The sequence below is a fragment of the Natrix helvetica genome, assembly GCF_964273705.1.
Source record: "Natrix helvetica genome assembly, chromosome: 1".
In the NCBI taxonomy this organism is placed as follows: domain Eukaryota; kingdom Metazoa; phylum Chordata; class Lepidosauria; order Squamata; family Natricidae; genus Natrix; species Natrix helvetica.
In genome coordinates, this window is record NC_138548.1 from 76,641,530 (window position 1) to 76,667,525 (window position 25,996).

General features: G+C 43.7%; 1 protein-coding gene across 4 annotated transcripts in view; it reads left to right on the plus strand.

Moving 5' to 3' along the window:
• Window positions 1-25,996, plus strand: part of ACTN1 (actinin alpha 1) — a 133,542-nt gene that overhangs the window by 45,885 nt on the left and 61,661 nt on the right. For all 4 annotated transcript variants that reach the window (XM_081966372.1, XM_081966370.1, XM_081966373.1 and 1 more), the window contains exons 2-3: window positions 18,042-18,156; window positions 24,500-24,619. In XM_081966372.1, the coding sequence (XP_081822498.1) occupies window positions 18,042-18,156; window positions 24,500-24,619 (235 nt within the window). The remainder of the gene's footprint in view (window positions 1-18,041; window positions 18,157-24,499; window positions 24,620-25,996) is intronic.

The following is a 25,996-nucleotide window of genomic DNA, read 5'->3' on the forward strand; positions in this document are numbered from 1 at the left end:
AGAGCACCTTCGTCCCTTCAAGGCCAGGCAGTTGGAGCTGTCACTTCACAGTGGGTGCCTCCTGTGGGGTGACAGGGTGGTCATTCCACCCAGCCTGCGCCATCAGGTGCTATCTCGCGTTCATGAGGGCCACCCGGGCATAGTGCGCATGAAATGCCTGGCGCGCAGCTATGTCTGGTGGCCTCGCATTGATGACGAGATAGCCGCCTGGGTGGCCGGCTGCTCCCCCTGCCAACATTCCCGACCGGCGCCACCGGCAGCCGCTCCTAGGGAATGGGAATTGCCCCGTGGGCCTTGGTCCCGCCTCCACGTGGATTTCGCGGGTCCCTTCAGAGGCCAGGTCTTCATGGTGGTGGTGGATGCATATTCGCGCTGGGTGGAGCTCATCCTCATGAGGTCCACCACAGCCGAGGCCACGATCAGGGAACTGACTAGGCTTTTCGCCACCCATGGCTTGCCGGACGTCATTGTCTCTGATAACGGGCCTCAATTTGCATCCACCGCGTTCCAGCTGTTCCTGGCTTCTCAGGGTATCCGCCATGCCCCAGTCGCCCCATACCATCTGGCTAGTAATGGCCGGGCGGAATGGGCGGTCCGCTCGGCCAAGGAGGCGTTAGGCAGGATGGATGGGACAGACTGGCCATCAAGGGTGGCTGCTTACCTCTTGGTACAGCATGCCACTCCTTGCCCCCTGACCGGGAAGTCTCCAGCTGAGCTGCTGATGGGCCGGCGCCTGCGGACCACCTTGGATAGGTTGCACCCACTCTATTCAAGTGAACAGCCTGGCAACCTGGGGCCCCCTCCCCGTTCTTTCCTTCTGGGCGATTCTGTATGGGCTCAGGCATTCTCAGGGGCGGTTAGGTGGGTGCCTGCCACCATCACCGCCATAACCGGCCCCTGTTCTTACAGGGTCCAGCTACATGATGGGACCGAATGGCGGCGGCACCTGGATCAATTGAGGCGCCCCCTGCCCTGCAACAGCGACAACATCCCTGCCAGGTCGGCCATCGACGTCGCTGCGCCTGAGCCCTCCAACGTTTCGTTTCCTGGTGCCCTTCCACCAGCCACTGATCACCCGGTCCAGCTGCCCAGGGCCTTCCCGTCCTCGGACGCCGCCTTCCGGCCGTCCATTGTTGAGGATGTGCCGCCCGTTAGGCGTCTGCCTCCCGGTTTCCAACTGGCCTTCCCCGAGTCAGGCCAGGCCTACCCTGAAGTTCCCCAGTCAAGCCCGCCTTCGGCCGCGCCCCCTCGGCCCTGCCTACCTGGTCCTTGTCGTCCTCCGTCAGGGGTGGGCCTCCAAGATGGCGGCCAGAGCTCCACTCCCTTGCGGGAGGAGCTGCAACGGGCACCACCTTCCTCTCCGGCGCCTCCTGTCGAACTGAGGCGTTCTGGGCGGGTCCGGCGCCGCCCAGACTATTTGCGTGACTACGTTTGTGCGTCGTCTGCACATGCGCAGTCACTGGGGGGGAAGGAGTATTGTGTCCATACAGATGACGTCAGGGAATTCCCCCTGACAGCCGGCATCTGCACTAGCAACAGCCAGGTCGCGTCTGATTCGCTAAGACGCGACCTGGCTAAGAGCGGGGAAACTCTGGCTTGGGGATTGGCTGGTTCGTCTGATAGCTTCGTATAAATAGCTGTCAGACGAACCCTGCATCGATTCTCTCCTGTATATTTGTTGAGTCTGTTCGTGTTCAATAAAGACTGGTTAATTCTCCTCACGACTCAGCTCGCCTTTTGTGCCAACTTAACATTATTTATAAAACATGAGGATAGATTTGATTTTTTTTTCTCCCAGAAAAGACCTATATGATACTTTTTCTTTCCAATGAACCCTGACAAATATCTTAATTTAGAAGGTGGAAAATAATAAATGCAGAGCTACTGTAGCTTTGGAATTCTGCAGTTTAATTGTTTTCAGTACATATGTTTGGCAACCTAGTATTATTCTACAAAAAGAATATGTCCTAAACTATCTACCAATAGTAAAAATCTTATTAAGAAATTCCATCCAAGTTCTAAATTATGACAAAAATTTGCAGACCAAAGAAAAGAAAATCATATTTAGTATTAACTGACATTTAAGATTATTAAATCAATTAATAAAAGAAAGTTTCTAAATCATTAATTAGTCGTGCAGCATATTTAAAACTCACAAATGATTAGATAAGAGATTTACAGCCACGATTGTTAATCTATATTCAATGTTGCATCAGTGTTTCCCAAGCAACTTGAAGGCATATATTGGGAGGGGATTGTCCTACCCACTATCCATAATCTCGTGTACTGGGCATCTATTATTATTGTTAGGTTATGGTGAGTGCCAAGATGGCGGCAATGTGAGAAAAGTCTATCCTAGTTTGGCAAGCCTGAGGGAAAAGAAAAGGCCCAGTGAGAGTGGTGAGCCTCTTTAATAGTTACCCTGAATTAATTGTGTTTACCTGTTGACTGTTATTAGATTTTGTGTTTAACTGACTTTTTAACCATGTGTCTGGTTGTACAGTTGTTGTTTACATTTTTTTCTATTTTTGCTATTGTTTTTAATTGTTGTGAGCTGCCCAGAGTTACCCATATGAGATGGGCAGCTATATAAATTGAAATAAATAAACAAAACAAACCGATAAATAATAAAAAGAGGCTTGACTGAGTTTTTCTTGCATTTTGCGCCAAATCTAAGGCATTGTTTCTACTCATAAAATGTGGCATCATATTCAAGCTCATGCATTCCATGAAAATTGACAATCAATGCATTAATTGCAAGGGAAAATAAACACTATTATTGACACCTATTTTATTTCAATATTTCTTTCATTCCAACCCCTTTAAAAATAATAAATATTGACATATGGTCAGTGGTGTTCTGTAGTCTTGAAAATACTGACTTGCAACATACAATTTAGTACTGGCCTCAGCAGGATCAAATTAGCTGTAGTTTGTAGCTTGTGCTCAAATTTTAAATCCACTTTCTGTTCAGTCCTGCTGCTACTCCTATAAACACACTCAAATGTGGAGTTTGGAGTTTTCTCCAAATCTCTAGATTCAATTTTGCAGAAGATTGCAAAAGAATAAGGAATTCATTCTACTAAATAAATAAATAAATAAATAAATAATAATAAATAAATATTTATTTCTTAGCCGCACCCTCTCCCGAAGGACTCGGGGCGGCGTACAATGAAACATATGAAATAAATATGGACAAAACAAACATATAACAGAGACATATACCGAGACATACACAAGGAGGAGGTCGGCTGATAAATAAAACAATTAAAATACAGTATTTAAAAACCCCTAGATAATTAAATATAATTAAAATACCCAGTAAAAGCCCGTCAGGAGCGATATAGTTAGATCAAAGTTGAGCCAGGCCAGCTACTTGGAATAGGTGGGTCTTAAGCTTAATACGAAAGGAGCGGAGGTCAGAGGTATTCCTAATATCCGGAGGGAGGTCATTCCACAGGGCTGGGCCCGCCACAGAGAAGGCTCTACTCCTAGGCGCCGCCCCCCGACACTGTCTTGTGGACGGCACCTGGAGGAGGCCCTCTCTGTGCGAGCGGATTGGTCGCAGGGATGTATGGGGCAGAATACGATCCCGCAAGTAACTAGGTCCTGAGCCATGGAGCGCTTTAAAGATTATTATCAAAACCTTGAAACGCACCCGATAGACCACAGGAAGCCAGTGCAGCTCGCGCAGGAATGGTGTCACATGGGAGTACCTAGTACTCCCCATAATTACCCGCGCGGCTGCATTCTGGACCAACTGTAGCCTCCGGGTTTCCTCGAACTGTAGCCTCCGGGTTTCCTCGAAAATAAGACAGGGTCTTATTTTCTTTTTACGCACAAAATATGGCTTGGGCCTTAATATGAGAGGAGGGTTTATTGTTTTGGGGTTGCTGGGCGGCTGCTGTCTTGCGAGGGGGCTCCCAAAGAGCCAGGCACAGCCTCATGGGCGAATGGCTGTGTTGCGCTGTTGCAGCAGCACAACACAGCAGCCACGAAGCGACCACACTCATGAGCAGCCACCTGACAAACCCCCTTTCCAGCCGGACAAAGCGCCATTCACTGATCTATGGGTATAGCCAAGCCGCGTGAGCGCCTGTTCGCCACCACTCGGCTCCCGCAGCTTGGCGCCTTGGAAATGGCAGTGAATGGTGCTCTGCACAGCTGGAGATGGGGATTGCGCGAGCGGCTGTTCTGCTCTCGCTCGCGTGCCTCCCAGCCTCATGATGCCCTGGCTCAGCTCTCTCCACAGAGCCAGGGGACCTCTGCTGCTGTCACCAAGTCTTCTGGCAGTGGCTGCTCTGGGCGTATGCTCTATAGTTGTGGGCCAGGTTCCGGCAGAGCATACCGAGGCGTACCAGTCGTATCCCACCACTGTATTCCTTCCTCCTCCCATTTCCCCCTCAATAACAACCCTGGTGAGATAAGCTGGGCTAAGGGAGAGTGACCTGTTCCAAGGCACCCAGCTGGTTTCCCTGTAGAAGGTGGACCAGAACTCACAGACTTCTGGCGACTAGACCAGCACCTTAACCACTACACCAGATTGGTTATTGAAGTGAAGAATATATCACTACACTGTAATATGCTGTCATTGAAAATATTCCTTTTCTTTTGTTGCCTGCCATTAAATCTTTACCCTCCTATAAGTCACTTTCCTTGGCATAAGATTTTAAGTGATTCTTATCCCACTCAGCAATTATCATCCCGAGACTATTATTATTGAAACAGATTATGGTTATTTTTTAGCTTCATCTACTATTCATCTACTGTGAAGATGTAGGTTGGTTTATAGTGACATTCTCCAACTTGATGCCAACCTACTATTCAATATAGCAGCTCCTAAAATTCTCAGGCAGCTTTTAGCTATGAACATGGTAATTTAGCATGTGTAGACCAGCAAAACTGAGCAACAGTGCTTTTTTCAAAGCTGCCACAGAAACATTGAAGAAATGACCCAACACCCATCTTGACATCACAGTGCATAATTTAATGTACTTGTGTCAATGATGTACAGGTAATGTAAGGTCAGTGGCTAAGATGCTGAGCTTGTCGATCAGAAGGTCTGCGGTTTGATTCCCTAGTGCTGTGTAACGGAGTGAGCTCCTGCTAGTTGTCCCTGCTTCTACCAACCTAGAAGTTCGAAAGTACGTAAAAAAATAGGGACCACTTTGGTGGGAAGGTAACAGCATTCTGTGTGCCTTCGCGTTTAGGCATGCCAGCTACATGACCACAGAGATGTCTTCGGACAGCCCTGGCTCCTCCGCTTAGAAATGGAGATGAGCACCACCCCTAGAGCCGGAAACAACTAGCACACAGGTGTAGGGAGAACCTTAATGTATATTTGTATTTATGACTCAGTTACAAAAAGGTCATCTTTGCATTGAAACTTTATGAATCATGTGACATGATTTTCTAATAGGTGTTATAGGTTATGAAATTAAGCAAATGATTCCACAAAAATCCTTTCTCCATCATATTGATAGTTATACAGTAATCTTTTTCTGAAGTAAAAGCTTTGTTATTTTTTTAAAAAAAACTGTATAATTTAAAAAAGAAATGGCTTTTCCCTACATCAGTGGTGGGTTGCAGGTGGTACGCCTGGGCGTACCGGAGCCTGCCCGGAGCACCGGGTAACATTCCGGTATGGTGCTCCAGAAGGCCCACCCACCTGCCCGAGCTCCTTACCTGTCTTTTAAAGCTTTCGGCACTTCCCCACACGCACATGGTGCATACAGTGCCTGCGCAACACTTCGATGAGCAGCTGGAGCATCGCGGAGGCTTGCGGAAGCATCACTGGCAGCTACAATGCATGTGCGCACCATGCACACCCATGTGGGCGACACCGGGCCCATTCCAACCGTACTGGTTGAAACGGGATCTGGAACCCACCACTGCCCTGCATATAATATCTATCTGAAAAATATGTTTTCAAAATTGACCGGAAAAACAAATGAATATCAAAGTAGCCAAGCTTTGTAGAAGAGATAATTAACAAATGCATTCCTGACCTCATCACCTTCCAGATGGATGGGATGTTAATTCCAGTCCTGATAGTTTGGCAAACGCTACAGTAGATCAGTGTTCTATGTATCTCTCCTCCCCCCCCCCCAAATTTAATGAATTTGTACAATTGTGAAGTAGGTCATGTTTATTGACTTAAGTGTCCTATGGTTCATTGTTAAACATTAAAGTGATGGTAATGTATAGTTTCCTTGCACTTTTAATATAAAAAGAAAATACTGTTCCAGGAGTTAGAATACTAGCTCAGTTGGTCTTTAATTATGGCAATATGTTAAGTAGCATTTAACTCCAGTTTTGATAGGCAGTGAGCTCCTAGTTTGTTGCTGCAATAGCTCCTGGCTGCTGCTTAGGAGGTACTGTTACCTCCTAAAAGCAATGTTTGGATCAAAGATTGGACAAAAGGGTCTCTTAGCAACTACACAAAAGCAGTACTCTGCTGTAGAGAGCAATGAATATTATGGCTGGCCTTAAAATTAGATAGCTACGTGGAACAGTGTGTTGCAGGGAGCAATAAACGCCATATTTATCACAGGCTGTGTTTGGACGTTATGCCCAAGCTGTAAAACAGCTTGACTTACACCATGACTTATTAGCATTGGTGTTAAATGGAAATATGGAACTATATCTTATTTTTCTGCTAACAAGCCTGAATTCTTTCCTCCCTTGATCTCTGCTTATTAGGAGAGAACTATGCCAGAGTTACACAAAGATAAAGAAGTTGAAGATGCTGTCAAGATATTATGGCTACTAGCAAAGCCAAGCCATAATGACTCATGAGTAAATCAGGGTTTATTTTTTTATTTTTTTACCATTGTGGCTTATCATAATACCTGAATATGACCCTTTCTTTATGGACTTTATTACATGACCAGGGGACCCTGCAACCACCTTAAATAGGAATCAGTTGCTGAGTATCTGAATTTTTGATTCCCACGATTATGGAGATACTGCAATGGTCATAAGTGTGGAAAATGGTCATAAGTCACTTTTTTCAGTTCCGTTGTAACTTCAAATAGTCACTAAATGAACTGTTGTCATTCGAGTAAGTAAGGACTACCTGTAGTTAAAAAAAAAATAACTGCAGTTGTAGGTCAAAACAACATCATGTTTCCAAGCAGGGGCATTCATAGAGGCAGGGTCAACAAAGTCAAGAGGGCAATTGTGACATGATTGTAGCCTTAGCCCAGGGGTCCTCAAACTTGGCAACATTAAGACTTGTGGACTCCAACTCCCAGAATTCTCCAGTGAGCTATGCTAAGTCTTAAAGTTGCCAAGTTTGAAGACCTCTGCCCTAGCCTCTCTTACATTCATCACAAAATGCATGTAAAAACAATCAGCTTCCCAGCTATTAGTGTTTTTCATATAAGTTGTGGAATGGATTAAATTGGCCTTTAATCACCATTTCCTCTTGCTTTGTTAAATTCCTTTCTTAAATATGGTATCTTAGATTAAGTAGTTAGGAATCCGGGTTTAAAAGGAGGGATTTTAATGGGAGAGAAGACATTGAGACCATAAAGAGAGACTGAAAGAACAGATGTAAAGGTCACTGAAAACTGGAATGTCACTTTGAAAGCAGTAAGGAGACCAGAGTGCTTGTTTGGCTTTTTAAACATTCTGGTATTTGTGTGATTGCTGTTTCGACATTTAGATTGCAAGCATCACTTAAGGGCTCAAGTGAATTATAATTTCAATAAGTCTCTTCCTGCTGCAGTTAGTGCTTCAGTAATGTTTTCAATTCTAGTACAGGTAATCCTCAAGTTACGACCACACCTGAGCCCAACATTTATGTTGCTAAGTGAAACATTTGTTCAGTGAGTTTTTACAACTTTTCTCACCACAGTTGTTAAGTGAACCATTGCATTTGTTAAGTTAGTAACATGGTTGTGAAGCGAATTTGGCTTCCTGATTGACTTTGCTTGTCAGAAGGTCGCAAAAGGGAACAGCATGACCCCGGGACACTGCAACTGTCATAAATATGAACCAGTGGCCCAGCAGCTGAATTTTGATCATGTGACCAGAGGGATGCTGCAACGGTCTTAAGTGTGAAAAACAAGTCCCTTTTTTTTCAGTGCTGTTGTAACTTTGAACAGTCACTAAATGAATTCTTGTAAGTTGAGGACTACCTGTACTGGTTGTTATGTTACTTAGTGAAAACCTATTCCAGTTCATAGAAAATAATGATAGTACTCCCCAACATTTTAATTATATATCATGCGTTTATAGCTAAACCGTGGATAAAATATGAGATTAGACAGGGGTGGGTTGCTGCCGGCATTTGCAATTTGCAAATAAAAAGGTCTGCACTTGCTCAAAACCTTAAAAAATGGGAAAAAAATCCACTAAAATTTGTTTTGCACATGCGCAGAACTGAAAAACAAGATGGCAGCCCCATAGGAGAACCAGTTCGGGGAAGTGGCAGGCATGGGTCACTGCCGCTTCTAGCAACTCAGGCCGCCAAGTTACTACCAGTTCAGCTGAGCCAGTCTGAACCGGTAGGAACCCACCTCTGGATTAGGAGTACATCAGTGGTGGGTTGCAGGTGGTACGCCCCAGTACGGGCATACCAGTGCCTGCCGGGAGCACTGGGTACCGTTCCGTTCCGGTGCTCCGGAGGGCCCACCCGCCTGCCTGTCCTCCTTACCTGTATTTAGAATAGAATAGAATAGAATATTTATTTCTAAGCCGCACCCTCTCCCGAAGGACTCGGGGCGGCGTACAATAAACAAATAGAATACAAAGTACAATACAAATCTGGACAGGACATACATATGACAAGGACGTATATAAGACGTAATACAAGGAGGAGGTAGGCTGATAGCTGTAAAACAATTAAAAAGTCACAATATTTAAAAATCCCAATAAATAAATTCAATTGAATTATACTAATAAAAACCCGTCAGGAGCGATATAGTTAGATCATGGTTGAGCCAGGCCAGCTACTTGGAATAGGTGGGTCTTGAGCTTAACTCGGAAGGAACGGAGGTCAGACGTAGTCCTGATATCCGGAGGGAGGTCATTCCACAGGGCTGGGCCCACCACAGAGAAGGCTCTACTCCTAGGTGCCGCCCCTCGACACTGTCTGGTGGACGGTACCTGGAGGAGTCCTTCTCTGTGCGAGCGAATTGGTCGCAGGGATATATGGGGCAGAATACGATCCCGCAAGTAACTAGGTCCTGAGCCATGGAGCGCTTTAAAGATAGTTATCAAAACCTTGAAACGCACCCGATAGACCACAGGAAGCCAGTGCAGCTCGCGCAGGAAAGGTGTCACATGGGAGTACCTAGTACTCCCCATAATTACCCGCGCGGCTGCGTTCTGGACCAGCTGTAGCCTCCGGGTGCATTTCAAGGGAAGCCCCATGTAGAGAGCATTACAGTAGTCCAAGCGGGCCGTCACCAGGGCGTGAGTAACTGTGCGTAAGGCGTCCCGGTCCAGTAGGGGGCGCAATTGGCGCACCAGGCGAACCTGGTGGAACACCCCCCTTGCCACGGCTGTCACATGGTCATCCATGGACAGCCGGGCATCCAGGAGGACGCCCAAATTGTGCGCCCGCTCCACGGGGGCAAGTTGAATGCCCCCGATGGCCAAGGATGGGATTAATTGGCTGAACCGGGGAGCCGGTACCCACAGCCACTCAGTCTTGGAGGGGTTGAGTTTGAGTCGGTTGTCATCCATCCAGACCTGTACGGCCTCCACACACCGGGACATCACTTCGACGGCCTCGTTGGGGTGGTTCGGGGTGGAAATGTACAGCTGAGTATCATCAGCGTACAGATGATATCCCACCCCAAAACCACGGATGATCTCACCCAACGGCTTCATATATGTGTTGAACAGGAGTGGCGAGAGGACCGACCCCTGTGGCACCCCATACGTAAGGGGGCTTAGGGTCGACCTCTGCTCCCCTGCCAACACACGTTGCGTCCGACCGGAAAGGTAGGAGCCGAACCACCGCAAAACGGTGCCCCGGACCCCCAGCCCCTTCAGTCGGCGCAACAGGATACCATGGTCGATGGTATCAAAAGCCGCCGAGAGGTCTAATAGGACCAGGATAGAGGAACAACCCCTATCTCTGGCCCTCCAGAGATCATCTACCAACGCGACCAAGGCCGTCTCCGTGCTGTGCCCGGGACGGAAGCCGGACTGGCGCGGATCTAGATAATCATCTTCCTCCAGATGCCGTGGAAACTGATAAGCCACCACACTCTCTACAACCTTCGCCAAGAAGGGAAGGTTGGAGACAGGACGATAATTGGCCAGCTCCATAGGGTCCAGGGAAGGCTTCTTGAGCAAGGGTCTCACCACCGCCTCTTTCACATTTAAGCTCTTCAGCACTTCCGTGCATGCACATGGAGCGTATGGCGCCTGCGCGACGCTCCACCAAGCAGCTGGAGTGTTGCGGAACATCGCAGGAAGTAAGGACTCATGTGTGTGCTGCCCGTGTGTGCGTGCGTGCTTTGTGCATTCATGTGGTGGACGTCGGGCCCCATTGCACCGTACCAGTTGCACTGGGATACGGAACAGATCACTGGAGTACAGACATGAAATCTGAAACTCCTAACCTAGAGTGGATTCCTCCTCCTCTCTCTGCGATGTGTAATAGAGATACGATAGGTTTCATCTTGTAGCAGCAGCCTATGAAGGTACAGTAAAGGGGCAGGTTTATGAGAAAATCTTATTTCAGTTTAAAGAAATCTGCTGAATATAGATGTAATCTCAAAAAGGAGTTTTTCGAGCAAAGTTGTTTGGAAACCTCTAGTTGTTTACATTCTAGCCATTAAATCAAACCCTGCTTTTTTGTAACAAAAAGTCTGCGGGAAGGAGAAGCATGTTCTGAGACCTGGCGTTATAAATAAAACACATTAAATGCACACATTGCATTGATGTCTGTGAATGACTTACCAGATGCAGGACCTTGGCAAACTATCAGAGGAGATAAGATCAAAGATAGCATAATACGTTTTGCTAGAATTATCTACTGACCCTCCCTTGAGCAACACCAACCTAAAGGATGTTGGATTAATGTGGGAAAAGAAAATGGGAATTGATTAGATAGGTATGGCTCAAGGCAGCCTTAAAAGGAGCTAAAGGACTTCTGCAGAATGTTAAGGCACTGTGACTTTAGCAATGTCAGAGAGCTATGATGTTGCTTATCTTACACAGTGGGAGAAAGGTTGATGCCAACATTCTGCTAACTAGGTAAGATTTCTCTTAAGATCATCTTCACTGCTGAAAGTTCCCTATTTCAAGTCTGTAGGTGTTTGATTTCTTTGTTAGTTCCTTCACTGTTTCCATACTAGTCATATTAAACAAGTTGTGACAGAATATTTTTTCTTCTGAGCCTGGAACAGTTAAGATTTTGTCATTGGACTATAGCAGGGACGTGCGGTCAGGGGAGGCAGGGGAGGCAGAGCCTCACCGCTCTGATCATGAAAAGAAAAAAAAGGGAAAAGGCACACGTGGTCCGATTCCCTGCCTTCATGAGTCAACACGAAGGGGGACCGCGGAGCGCGCTCCACCGGCTCGCACTTCACGGTCCCCTTCATGTTGACTCAGGAAGGCGGGGAATGGGACCACGTGTGCAGGAGGAGCGTGCTCCGCGGTCCCCTTCATGTTGACTCAGGAAGGCAGGGAATGGGACCACGTGTGTAGGAGGAGCGCGCTCCGCGGTCCCCTTCATGTTGACTCAGGAAGGCGGGGAATGGGACCATGTGTGTAGGAGGAGCGCGCTCCGCGGTCCCCTTCATGTTGACTCAGGAAGGCGGGGAATGGGACCACGTGTGCAGGAGGAGTGCGCTCTGCGGTCCCGTGGCTCACGCTCTGCGGTCCCCTTCATGTTGACTCAGGAAGGCTGGGAATGGGACCACATGTGCAGGAGGCTTAGGCTGCCTCAGCCTCCTACACCCGTGGTCCCATTCCCCGCCTTCCTGATGACATCACCAGCCTCACCAGCCATAAACCTCACCGCACGTCACTGGGTATAGCCAAGGCTTTCTAGAACATGGTAAGAGGACAACTTACTTTTTAGAAGCGGAAGTGATCTAAGAATGAATTGGCAATGATCCCAATAGTACAACTTGTGGGCCCTCAAGGAGACACTTACTTTGCCCTTGTAATTCTTGTTGGGCTTGCATAGATGGGAGTGAAATATTAGTGGCCCTTTATGCAGTTGCAAAACCTCTGCCTTGAATACCCAACTGAGATAAACAGTGGCTTCAAAGCAATAACGTTCCAAGCCACTGAAATGGAGCGAAAATCAGTAATTGCAGGACTTATGAGGCTTGCACTGTTGCCATAGTGAGGGGTAGTCCCTTTGTATAGCTATGGAGTTTGGCCAGTTTTTATAGATGTCCTGGGTCTCATTTCAAATGGATGAGCTTGTGAATCATGGTGGAAGAAAGGGAAATAGGCTGGACTCTGTAGAAAGCAAGGTTATCAGATTCTGTTTTATTCCAGTGTTTTCTCTGGGAGTTTTAAGTTTATGCCAATAGTATCTTCCCCTGCAGGATCATTAGATGTGGAATTCAGGCATGTTTCTGAATTCAGGATTAACTTTTAGATATATCCCCATGAATTGGGATCAAAAGATTAAAGCTCCCCCATTTCTTTCTGTGTTCCTAATCCAGATCTGGATTCATATAAAAAAGCAGTCATGGGGTCCCCTAAAGCATGTTCTCTTTTATTAGGTTTCTCTGCTACTTTTTATACTCAGATATACTTTATGAGATCCAATAACTGTTGTTTATATATATGCTTCTACAGAGGTGCTAGTAATGTTCAACCATTTAGAAATAGGATTCAGTATTAATACACTATAAATACTGTAACAAATGTCAGCATAGGTTCAGATGGACAACTACAGATGAATAACATAAACCTTAGTGTTGCTGGCATGTGCTACAGTGCTCATAGAACTAATTTATAGTGTTTTATTCTTGATTGTAAGCCACCCAGAGTTTGGTTTAAAATCTAATTTACCTTTGGGAAAATTAATCTGGGGATGAGGGAGAATTGAATGCTTTGTCGTAGTTAACAACACTGTTGCTTGGATACATACAAGCAAGGAAGAAGAGTATATATTATATAATAATTTGGAATTGCCATTTGCAGAATTACCAATCAATACAGAAGGACGTCTGAGAACTTCTTTCTTAGCACATCTAGCACCAGATTCAGTAAAGCTATGACAGACCGTTTGCAGAAGATATTCAAGTGCTCCCGTTTTAATGACCTGTTGGGCTCCTTTTGATACAGAGCAAGGTTCTGCATTACTTCCAATCTGTGTGGTCACCCACTGAGGACACCTTTGGTGTTCTGGTGGGGTCTCTTTAAAACAGATATGGGCTGAACTCCGGAGCTTTCCCACTGCAGACATACCACTGACACATTGATCTAAGACTGTATGGAAAGTGCTGGCCCTCTTGGCTTCCACACAATGTTAAGTGGATAGATGAATGTCTGAAATGGTTTGTTTGGTCATTAAGGAAACGAATGGGAAGACTTTACAGAAACATGTGAACTGTCCTGTACCTGCCACTATCACTTTTTGGGCTTTTCACAACTTCTTAAATCTGTTGATTGGTTTGATGGCCTTAGCAGTAGCACTTAGGTTTATATGCTGCTTCATAGTGCTTTCTAGCCATCTTTTAAGTGGTTTAGAGAGTCAGCATATTGCCTCCAACAATCTGGATCTGCATTTTTCTGACCTCGAAAGGATTGAAGGATGAGTCAACCTTGAGCCAGTCAGGATCGAACTCCTGCAATGGGCAGAGTTAGTCTGCAATACTGCATTCCAATCACTGCGCCACCATGGCTAAATAAGCCTGCCTTTTAACACCTTTTTCTGCAAAGATGCAGAGCAGTGGTGGGATTCAAAAAATTTTATTACTGGTTCTGTGGGCGTGACTTGGTGGACATGGCATGGCTTGGTGGGCATGGCTTGGTGGGCGTGGCAGGGGAAGGATACTGTAAAATCTCAATTTCCACCCCATTCCAGGGGAAGGATACTGTAAAATCTCCATTCCCTCCCCACTCCAGGGGAAGGTTACTGCAAAATCCTCATTTCCTCCCGATCAGCTGATACTCAGGAGGCAGAAAATAGATGGGGCGGGGCTAGTCAGAGGTGGTATTTACCAGTTCTCCGAACTATTCCAAATTTCTGTTACCGGTTCTCCAGAACTGGTCAGAACCTGCTGAATACCACCTCTGATGCAGAGGCAGGTTTATTTAGAAATTTTTAAAAATGAGCCACACATGACTGTTCAATAAAGGAAATGCATATGTTTTAAAATAAAAATTGTGAATCGGGAAAACTGAATAAGCACTCTGGATATCACTGCATGTTGGGTTAAATTTTAGCTTAGTCAGGGATGATAATGAATGATGATCCCAAGCAAAACAATCTGTTTTTTCTGTGTTCTCAAGTAATGAAATTCACCAATGTGAAAAACAGAGAGAGAAAAAAACGTTTCTGTTGTCTTAAGATACTGTTGGATGGGTTAGATTGGAAGGCAGCTGGCTATTCTAAAGTCACCCTGTTTCACGTCTCAATCTGAGTTGTTATTTTTCCTGGAAAACTCCTCAGTGTTTCCAAGAATCTCAGGACATGCAGGTGATTACATACGCCTTATCAACTTTCTTTGTCCATAATGGTGTTTTTAAAGGATGTAACTTTGGCATCTTTCAACAGGCTTGCCTGATTTACACATACACAGATAACCTCACTTCCATAGTAACATGGCAACCCTTACTGGTTTCCTATTCTTCCTATTTCAGCTAGTTATGATTTACATCTGTTGAAACAAAAATTGAAAGCTATTGACAGCTTGTTGTTTTAAGCCAGATTAACGTTGGATTCTGACAGTGAAAAGGAGATTTGCAGACAGTATTTCAGTCAGGCAGAATTTCTTACCTGTTAATAAAATTTCAATTTCTCTTTTGATATGTATGTATGTGTGTTTGCAGAAGACTATTTAAATCTATATGGCAGCCTAGACCAGCTCAGTCATCCTCTAGATATGCAGATTTCCACAATGTCTCTGCTAGTGGTTAATTTTAGGTGCCGAAATCTTCCCATGTGGAGACAGTGGCCAGGTTGCAAATGCTTCTCTATGGTATTTTTATTCAAAATAATGGGAAGGGAAAAGAAGAGGGTGTGAATGAAATTTAGTAACTCCCCCAGTTACAGTAACTCCTTTGAAAGTGATAGCTTTTCCATTTCTTCATATGACCCATTAGGGGTTTAAAAAGAAACATAAGAAATGCTCTAGCTAGTAATGAATAGAAAATAGTGTCTTGCTCTTTAGATGCTGTTTATTGGGGCTTTTGTCAAGCAATCACTCTGCCTCATTCTCAACATTTTATGGTGGTTCAGCGATCTCGTTGTCTTCAATTTGTAATCATCCTGTGTTTTCCCATCAGTTCTGGATGACAAGATAAAATTGTTGCGTAGAGTTTATGAATTGGTAGCCCCAGGAGCTATCATTCTAGAAGTACATTGAACCTAGATGGACTGCTGATTGACTCCACAGATAGGAAAAACTTTCTAGTGGGATTAAATTGGCAGAGACATGACTGCCTGGCTGATGACAACGTGTTATAAATGAGAAGTTAAACTTAATGTATTGGCTTGCTGCAATAAATTTTATAATATTGCCTGTAGCCAATTGAATGGTCATATAATGGCAATTCACTGTTTCATTTTAGAAACTGTTAAGTGCTTTATTGAGTTGGCCATGCATCATTTGGCTGATACAAGAAGCTTTTACAACTGGCATGATTCTTGTATTGGTAGCAAGGATTGTTTTGTCTGTGCATAGAACAGTTTTATATGTGAGAGAGAATATACTTTTGTTATAGTTTTATGTGATAAAGATTAGCATCCGCCAGCCTAATCAAGTATAAACCTTGAAATTTTGTTTTGTTTTGGGATCCTTTTATAGTCTTGATAGGCGGAGGGAGGGAGGGAGGGAGGGAGGGAGGGAGGGAGGAAGGAAGGAAGGAAGGAAGGAAGGAAGGAAGGAAATAAATTGTGGGAATAAGGTGAAGCAGGAATTAATAGTGGTAAGTGTGAAGCCAATAACTGAAATTAAACCATAGTTCATGGTGGTCTTTCAATACAGTCTGTTCTAAACTGACTGAATGATCAGTAAATATGACCTTTATGTATCCTGTTTAGTATTGAATAATTTATACATTGAGATAACCTTAATTTAAATTATGCATTAAAATCTAAAATCAATGTAACCTATTAAAGAAAATATATTTGGAAAACCGTTACTAGCCCAATGAAAATATTCACCCAAGTTTCAGTAACCATGAAAACATTATTTTCTATCCTAACAGTTATTAGGAGGGAATCCTATAATAAAATTACCAGTATTGTGATTACAAAATATGTTTACATAGATAGCAATCTATTTAGGATATATACTTCTGATGGCTGTATTTCAAATATGTTAGGGGAAAATATAGTAACTAGAATTGTTGGGGAAGAGGAAAAGAAGAATCTTTGGTTGGCCTGCCTGCCTATCATCTCTGGGGATAGGGAATCTATTACTTTCAGATTCTGGTGAACAGTTCTGGGGAATCTGTGTGTGTCTGTGTGTAGAATTTAGAAACAGCGTATCTATATAGAACTGTATGCGCTCTATATGAAGATTCCCTATGAAGTTTTTTTTCATGATGCATGTATTAATTTAATTTGATTTGAACGGAAAAAAACATGGTACAGACATAATAATATTAGAGAAATTAGAAGTAATTGCTCCAATTTTACTCTGGGCTTGCAGTGCCTTTTACCTTAGAAGTGGATCTATCTTGAGTGCTTACTTTTATAGATGGAGTTGACCCTCATTATTCATGAAGTTTGTATTTTTTAATTTGCTACCGGTAGGTGCTAAAGTTTATTGGTCACTTCCAAAATCAATACTTTCGTGGTCATTTGCAGTTTACCAGCTGAGGTTAAACAAGGCAACACTCTACCTTTTTGTTTCAGCTCTATTCCTGTAAACGAGAGGTCCTTTTTGTGGTCTGTTTAATGTCATTTTTTTCACTTTTGTGCTGAAAAATATATTTTAAAAGGCGGTGGTGGTTTTTCTTTTTTGAAAGAGGCAAGGCTGCAAACAGCAGACTCTGTATTTTTGAGGCTGTCATCAAAAAAGTTTGGGGAGGGGACTACTTTTCTTATTCAACAGTTGATAGAAATTTGATTTTAATCTACTGACAGCCCTTTAGGGATTTACAATGATCAGGAAAGAGTTTTGACTTGTACCTGTGAACAGTAGCAACAGTAACACAATTCTCCTTGTCTGTTGTCCCCCCCCCCCCCCCCCCAATTATGCTGCTGAGATGAAAAATGTTTGGAGGATAGCCAAGGGTTTATTTTAACCCGAAAGAGTACTAAAGTCTATTCAGTTTATATATTTATAAAGAATAGCAATCAATATCTGGTTTTAGATTTCTTCAGCACTGCCAATCTACTCTAGCATCTGGCTCTGGTTGGTAGATCTTTGTATTCTAATAAAAAAAGAAAGTAGTTCCTGCAAAACTTTGATTTACCCATTTTTGGTATTGGAGGCTTTGTTGGACTTGGCAATCCCATCCTAAAATAACCCTGGTATAATTCTGGGGAGATGAATGGATTCTGTGATTGAGGTGGAAACTGTAAATGCAGGAATCCTTATGCTAGAATACAGTTTGCTCCAACAATTGGGGGACCATTCAGAGAAAATGGCGAATGAACTCTAGAGTAATTTTTTGCAAGGACATGCACTCTCCCAGACATGCAAAATTAGCTCTCTTCTCCCCCCCCCCTCCTACCCAGCTTGCGTTATATATTTCCTGGGTGCTAAGGAGGTAGAACATGAGGAACTAATAAATCTAATTAAACTCTGACATTAATTCAGTAAATCACACAGCAGCAGAGTTTCTGCAATACTATGGATTTTTTCCCCGGCAGCCTTATAGTTTCTCTTAGGGGAAGAATTAATCCCTTTTCTTCTCATTTTATCTCTTTCCAGACATTTACAGCATGGTGTAACTCTCACCTCCGCAAGGCTGGCACCCAGATTGAGAACATAGAAGAAGATTTCAGAGATGGCCTGAAGCTCATGCTACTCCTGGAAGTTATATCGGGTGAGACCATTGTTGTGCAGTAGTTAATGGGCTGGAGTGGAGAAACCTGTACTTCAAGCTTTCTCTGTGGTGCAAAAGAAGAGCCAAGATGGCCATTGTTTGAATCAGTATCCCATGTGCACACAGCTCATGTTGGGAAATTTATGGAGAGAAGGAGCTTCAGAGAGACAAATAAATGGGAATCTGTTCATATCCAGTATTCATTACCACATGAAGCAAAGCACTTGTTTCATCAGCATCTCTCTTTATCAGGACATGAAGCATCCACATACAATCTGGTGCCTTCTAGACTGGTCATGCCAGCCTGGGGTAATGAGAGCCATAATCCAGGACACTTGAACAGTGTCAGCTGAAGAAGGGTGTATCGGCATTGCTTATCCAGTCACAATGTACTTTCTCAGGGTTGGAAACCAAGCCAGTCAAAGCAATAGTTTCAACTTCATTTCCATATGTTTTTGTTGGGACACCTTTCCCACTTAAGCTTCACTGTGTTGTCCGCTGTAGCTTCCTTTACAGGTAGTCCTCGCTTTACGACCACAACTGAGCTCAAAATTTTGTTGCTAAACGAGATAGTTGTTAAGTAACTTTTTGCCCTGTTTTACGATCTTCCTTGCCACAGTTGTTAAGAGAACCACTTCAGTTGTTAAATTAGTAACACGGTTGTTAAGTAAATCCGGCTTCCCCATTGACTTTGCTGGTCAGAAGGTTGCAAAAGGGGATCAACATGACCCCTGGACACTGCAACTCGTCATAACTAAGAGCCAGTTGCTAAACATCCAAATTTTGATCACATTACCAGGGAGGGGCTGCAATGGTTGTAAGTGTGAAAAGTGATCATTTTTTTCCGTGCCGTTATAACTTTCAACGGTCACTAAATGAAAGGTTGTAAGTTGAGGATTACTTGTATAGAACTTTGATTGCTTTTCTACTACCAAAGGCCTTGGAGAAAGCCACAAGTGGTCCCCCCCCCCCCTTCAGCTGCAGAATTTAAAAGCAAAATGCTGATTGGTCCATGTCCCGCGGCTTTCTTTGAAGTCTTCCAGCTGAATTTGTCTCTCGTCTTATTTATTCCTGACTTGTTTATCTTGCTAGTGAAGTGCTCACTCATGCATGGGGAAGGAGAGGAAAGCCAAGAGGAGACAGTTTACAGACAGTGATAGGCAGAGGAAAAATAACCAAGCCTTGGTGTTTTCATTGACAGAATTTTACCATGGAATATATTTCCTTGATGTTGCCTTCTCCTCTGTCTTCATCTCTTTGCCCTTATTGCCTTTTGTTTTGAATGTTCCCTTTCTCTGCAGTGGTTTTGTTCAGGACTCTGTCATGAACAATTCTTAGCCTTTGGCTACCCAGGAATTCTGGCAACCATAGAACCAACAAATCTAGGGGTCACTGGTCATGGAAAAGCTTGGTTACACACACTGTGTAACAGCCAAAGTGCTTCAAAATATTTGTTTGCTGCGATTTTACATGGTGGTTTGCCACATTATATGTAAGCAGGTTCCACGGCCTCTTAAAATCTCAATGATTCCCGTTTTCCCCTGTAGAAGCCCTTTTCCTGTCTGGTAAACATGTACAGTTGGCATGTGTCACTGATCTCTTGAAAGTGCAGGTCAAGCCTTCGCTTTGTTGTGGCATCGTCTGGTAAACATTACTGTGACTGCCAAAGGAGAGTCAGTTCGTTCTTGTCAGAAGGAAAGGTGGCTGTTCTCCTGCCTCTTTGAACTTTGGGTTCAGTTGCTTTTGGCAGAAGTTCAAAGTAAACACAGTTATAACGGCTGGACATGCTGCATTTTGGAAAGAAAGGACACATAACTGACTGAAAAGCAAAAGGATTGTAGACTGAATCCTTTGCAAGAAAGGAGATCCCATTTATCCCCCTCCAACTTCATTATTATTATTATTTTTACTATAAGGTTTGTTAACCCTGCTGTGTATGAATGATCTTTTGACATAAGAGAGCCTTTGAGGATGGGGGTTATGTCAACGTAGAATATTGAAAACATATAAATACAAATAATTAGAAATATACCCAAAAGGGAAAGAACACATTCAAACACATCAGGTTCCACAGGTACTGTTTCAGATAAGGACATTTATTCCTTTTTTTTTTGCTTGCCACTAAGCTTAAATTCTCATGTCTGAAATGTTTTTGCCCACCTCAGACATAATTCATTAATACAATATCTTTGTGATTATGGTGCGGATACAGGGGTGGGCTGCTGTGGGTTCACACGGGTTTGGGAAATCCTCTAGCTTACTATCTGGCCAGTTTGGCGAACCCGCAAATCCCACCCCTGGCTGGTCCCGCCCGCCCACCCTTCCCCTCCCCTCTCAGGAGTCTCCACGCGGCCTGTTTGGGATGCCAGGTAAGTACAGGGCTTGCACGGAGCCTCGGGGAAGGCGAAAAACTGGGGGAGGACATTTTTGCCCACCCTGAGGCTTGAGGAAAGCCTCTGAAGCTTGTGGAGGGTGAAAAATGGGCCTCCCGGAAGTTACGAAAGTCTGGAAACGGGCCCATTTTTGGCCTCCGCAGGGCCTCCAAAGCTCAGGGAGGCCATTTTCACCCTCCCGAAGGCTCGAGAAAAGCCTCTGGAGCCCGGGGAGGGTGAACTCCCCCTCCCCGCTGTGGTGCAAGAGTCTGACTAGGCCATGCCCACTGTGGCCACGCCCACCCAGCAACCGGGCAGAGAACCCATTGCTAAAAGTTTTGAAGCCCACCCCTGTGCAAATATATAAATTCGCAGCGGTTACTGATGACCCTAACTCATATGGGATGGGGAAATGATACAGTACAAGTGAGCTGCAATAAGCAGAGTAATCCATTAGTATGTGGCAGGCAAAAAAACAACAACCCCTTTTGGATGGGCAAAAAGAAACTAGAAGACTGATGAACCATGGTTTAGTACAACAAAACCCAGAATGTTTTATTTATTCTAGATTTCACATTTTTAAAAAATCCAGAGGAGTGACTAGAACAAGGCTGGTCCATGTTGCCCTATTCTCCTCTGGGGCTCCCAGTGTAGCTTATCCCACCAGCCTGCCCATCCCTCTTATTTTCCAGAGCCCTCCATTCCTCATCTCTGCACTGCTGTCCCTGATGTTGTTGCAGCATAGCATATTCCCTGGGCCAGCCTGTCTCCAGAACTTCTTCCCGTGTTTTTCTTTGCTGGTCTCCTTCGCCATCAATGTCCTTGGCTTTTTTCCCTGCTCCCGCTGCCTCCAATATCAAACCATTTGTGTCTGGAGAAAAACAGCTTCATTTTGTTCTCTGCATGGGCCAAGGCTCCCGAAGCGTGTATGTTTCCATTCAGGCACAGACCACCCATCATCAGCTGTTCCCTGCACCAAGCATTTTACACTCTTTAGACAAAGAAATCCCAATGAAAACTGCCATGACAACTTAGTTCTGCTTTTATTTACTTCTGTATACACTTCCAATTCCCCACTATGAAGATAATGAGCATATTTGTTTAGAAATTTTATTCTGTCTAGGCTAGGCCCTTAGAAAAAATATCGGCACTATATGTGATATTTTACAGGGGGGAAAAGCATTGTTGCTTTTTGGACATACGTATTGATATACATGTTAGGGGAAATCATGAAATTAGTCCTTCTGAAACAATACCACTTTGGAATAAGAGGCAATTGCATACTTAAAGTGTTCCTCCTTTTATTTTATTTTTTCTAATTGTCTTCATTGCACAGTTATGCAGCTTACGCAATACATTATATTGCTACTATATTGACTATAACTATATTGATTAATACAATATTGAGTAAACATTATTACCACTGTAATATTTAGATAACTTATAGACCATTAAGGATTCAAAACAAAAATATCAATATTAATTATGATTTAAAATGTTAATAAGCATAGCATTATTTTGCTTTTTCATCCAGAATTGAATATAACATTAAAAAAAACACTGCATGTTCTATCAAAATATTTGTTTTACAATAAAGGCTTTGATCTCAAATTGATTACCTGCTGTTAAGATCTCCACAGTTGGAAAAGAAAAAGATAAATAAACAAAGCAAATTTGAAGATTAATCTCATTCCTGCTTGTGACCATGGTATAATTATTTTAGCTTTATTGTTCCTCAAAGTGCTGCTTAGTATGTGTATAACTTGTCACGTGAGGGATGTAGTTTTTCAAATACATTATTCCCTTATATCCGTGATGGCGAACCTATGGCATGAGTCCTGGAAGTGACACACAGAGCGATCTCTTCGGGCACGCTAGCTGTTGCCTGTTGCTCTTTCAGGTTCTGGTGTGCACATGAGCGCTGACCAGCTGGTCTTTGCGTGTGCATGTGCACCAGAAACCAGAAGACTGGTGTGAATGTGCATGCAGGAAACTGGAAGCTCAGCATGCACACCGGGAAACTGCTCTTCCAGTTTCCGGCACTCCCATGCTTGCGCGCTGGGGAGCTGCTCTTCCGGTTTCTGGCGCTCTGCACTTGGATGCTCCCATTTCAGCACTCTGTGCCAAAAATGTCAGTGTAAATAATTTTCTTATCACTTTCATATGTCTGTTATTTTTTCAGCTCTGTCCTCAAACTTCATCTCTGTCCCCATACTTTTTGTATTTTGATCTATAACAGCGATGGCAAACCTTTTTTGGCTCATGTGCCATAAGTGGGGGGAGGGCAGGGGGTCGTGTGCGGGCGTGCCGCACCCATAATGCAATGCACGACCCCCCCCAGTGCGCATGCACACACTACAGGCGCTCCCCCCATTTTTACATGCTTTTTTTGCCCTCCCCAGGCTCCAGAGGCTTTATAGGAGCCTGGGGAGGGCGAAAACATCCTCCCCCGCTCCGCCAGACGCCCTCCGGAGGTTTCAGGGACCGCCAGGAGGCTTCCCTGACACCTTCACAGCGCTCAAAACGACCCTCCGAGCAAACCGGAAGTCACTTCCGGTTTGCTCGGAGGGTCATTTTGAGCGCTCCGAAGGCGTCAGGGAAGCCTCCTAACAGTCCCTGAAGCCTTCGGAGCGCTCAAAATGCCTATAAAGCCTCTGGAGCCTGTGGAGGACGAAAAATGGTTTTTAAAAAGGGTGAACTCAGCTGGCCAGCACGCACATGCACGCTGGCCAGCTGACAAGGCGGCACCTCACGTGCCCTGACAAATGGCTCTGTGTGCCACCTGTGGCACACGTGCCATAGGTTCACCATCACTGATCTATAATTTCAAGTCTCTCTTCAATTCTCTCTGTAATTATTAAAACTTTTTGAATTTTACGAAAATTCTTTGCAAAGTTAGTGCCTTTTCTTCTTCATGTTGTGCCATTTTCCAGGTTATAAACACGGCCAAAACATCCGAGACTTTTTAGGTCAAACAAATTCAGTGGAGTTTTTCAAATCAAAGCTTTCTCTTTCCTTCAAAGGAACACCTGTATCAACAAAATGTTTTCCACTGAGCCTTTCAGTAAACAAAGCTTTTAGCTTTATCAGATATTGCCAAGCCTCTAGGCACTAGATGGCAGTGTTACTTATTTTCCATCTGTTTCTGCCTCTCTGTCTGAGACAGAGAAAAAAAACCTGTAAAAATTACACTGCGTCCCAGCCTTATGAGAGAAGAAGCTTTTAATCCACAAATACAAAAAATGGAGAAAGTATAGAGGCAGAAGGAAGAAAAAGAGACCAGTCCTGTTTAAAATTAAGAGGCATTTGTAAAGAGTCCATCCATAGAAAACAAACAAAGTTATGGTAAAAAAGATAACACGATCATCTTAAACCAGAGTTGATTCGCCACTTGTTTTCTTCTGTCTTCAATTTTATTTTAAATTCCAATTTTGGGGGGTTTTCTATTCCCTAATAATAAAAATTTTCTCACCAATTTGACCCACTCCTGCATAGCTTCTGTTTCAGAAGCTTGTCCCAACCTTTGGCAGCCATTTTGGTTGCTTCTCTTGTAGCTGGCAAAAAGAGTTTTCTCCTGGATCAATCGGGCTTTGCAATGCCCCTGAGATCAGCAGGACATGCTCTTCTCTATCACTGTTCCTTCAGAACAGTTTAGGTCCAAAAGGACCGTCCATAAACAGAGATATCAACAGCAATCCTGGAGACCCAAGATTGCATGTCATGTCATTGCGATGTCAAGCCCCGCCCCTTCTCTGTGCCAAAAATGTTGACCAACACTGCCCTACATGATTAAGTGGCATGATCAGGTATTTACAAATCACGAGTGTAAACAAATCCCAATGGAACAGTTGTGGTTTTACAGCAAAAGAGAAGCAACTGTTATCTTTGTGTGGTATATGAATTCTTGGTAGAGGTGAAATGAAGGACTTCACTTAAAAAAAATAATCATTTTTTTTTCTCAACCTGATTAGGTGAACGTTTGGCTAAGCCAGAAAGAGGCAAAATGCGAGTGCATAAAATCTCAAATGTGAACAAAGCTCTGGATTTTATTGCTAGCAAAGGAGTCAAGCTGGTCTCCATTGGAGCTGAAGGTAAGCAGCTACTTCAAGTAGGAACTGGATGGTAGCAATAATGAACCTGCTTTTATTTGATACACATTTAATATTTGATGCATTGCTAGAAAATAATGTATTTCCTAAACATGAACTTCACATTTGAAGACCAACCAATTAAGGAGTCTTAGAATAGCTGGTAGCAGTTTTTGGCTTCCATCCATCCATCCATCCATCCATCCATCCATCCATTTGTTACATTCATTTGTATCCTGCCTAGTCACTAAGAACCAGGTGTTAGACACATGCTCTCTGAGTTCCTTCTAAAGGATTATTATCCTGTCTCATTATCTTTGATTTGGGAGAAGAATAGAAAAGAAAGAATCCAATGCCTTTGTTCATCTTAGAAAAAAATTGCTGATGGATTTTCTAACCCAGGAACCTGATGAACCAAATAGTCTTCTATTTGAGCTGATTAACCAAATAATCACTGAGCGGTGGCTCAATGGCTAAGATGCTGAGCTTATCGATTGAAAGGTTGGTAGTTTTGCAGTTCGAATCCCTAGTGCCGTGTAACAGAGTGAGCTCCCGTTACTTGTCCCAGCTTCTGCCAACCTAGCAGTTCAAAAGCACATAAAAATACAAGTAGAAAAATAGGGACCACTTTGGTGGAAAGGCGTTCCGTGCGCCTTCAACGTTTAGTCATGCCGGCCACATGACCACGGAGATGTCTTTGGACAGCGCTGGTTCTTCGGCTTTGAAACAGAGATGAGCACCGCCCCCTAGAGTAGGGAACGACTAGCACATATGTGTGAGGGGAACCTTTACCTTTTTATACATCACAAACTTTTCCCCAAAATACTTGAATGAAACAATTAGTGTTATGGGTGATTACAACTTGATATATCTGAATAAGGGGAAGGGAAGTAGCAGTCTCTGAAAATGCCCAATGTGTAATAGGAATAGGCTGCATTTCAAAGTTAAGGAAGATTTATTTATTTATTCAATTTCTCTAGCTGCCCAACTCAACCAAGTGAATCTGTTTAGTTTATTTACATTGTCTGTTATTCTTTAGATTCAGCATAAGATATAACAACATAAAGTAGATAAAATTAGGTCATAATGTTTCCTTATATCAAACCTATATAATTTAACAAAAACATACAGTGGGGCAAAAAAGTATTTAGTCAACTACTAATTGTGCAAGTTCTCCCACTTAAAAAGATGAGAGAGGCCTGTAATTGGCATCATAGGTAGACCTCAACTATGAGAGACAAAATGTAAAAAAAAAGACCAAACAATCACATTGGCTGATTTGGAAAGAATTTATTTGCAAATTATGGTGGAAAATAAGTATTTGGTCACCTACAAACAAGCAAGATTTCTGGCTCTCACAGACCTGTACCTTCTTCTTTA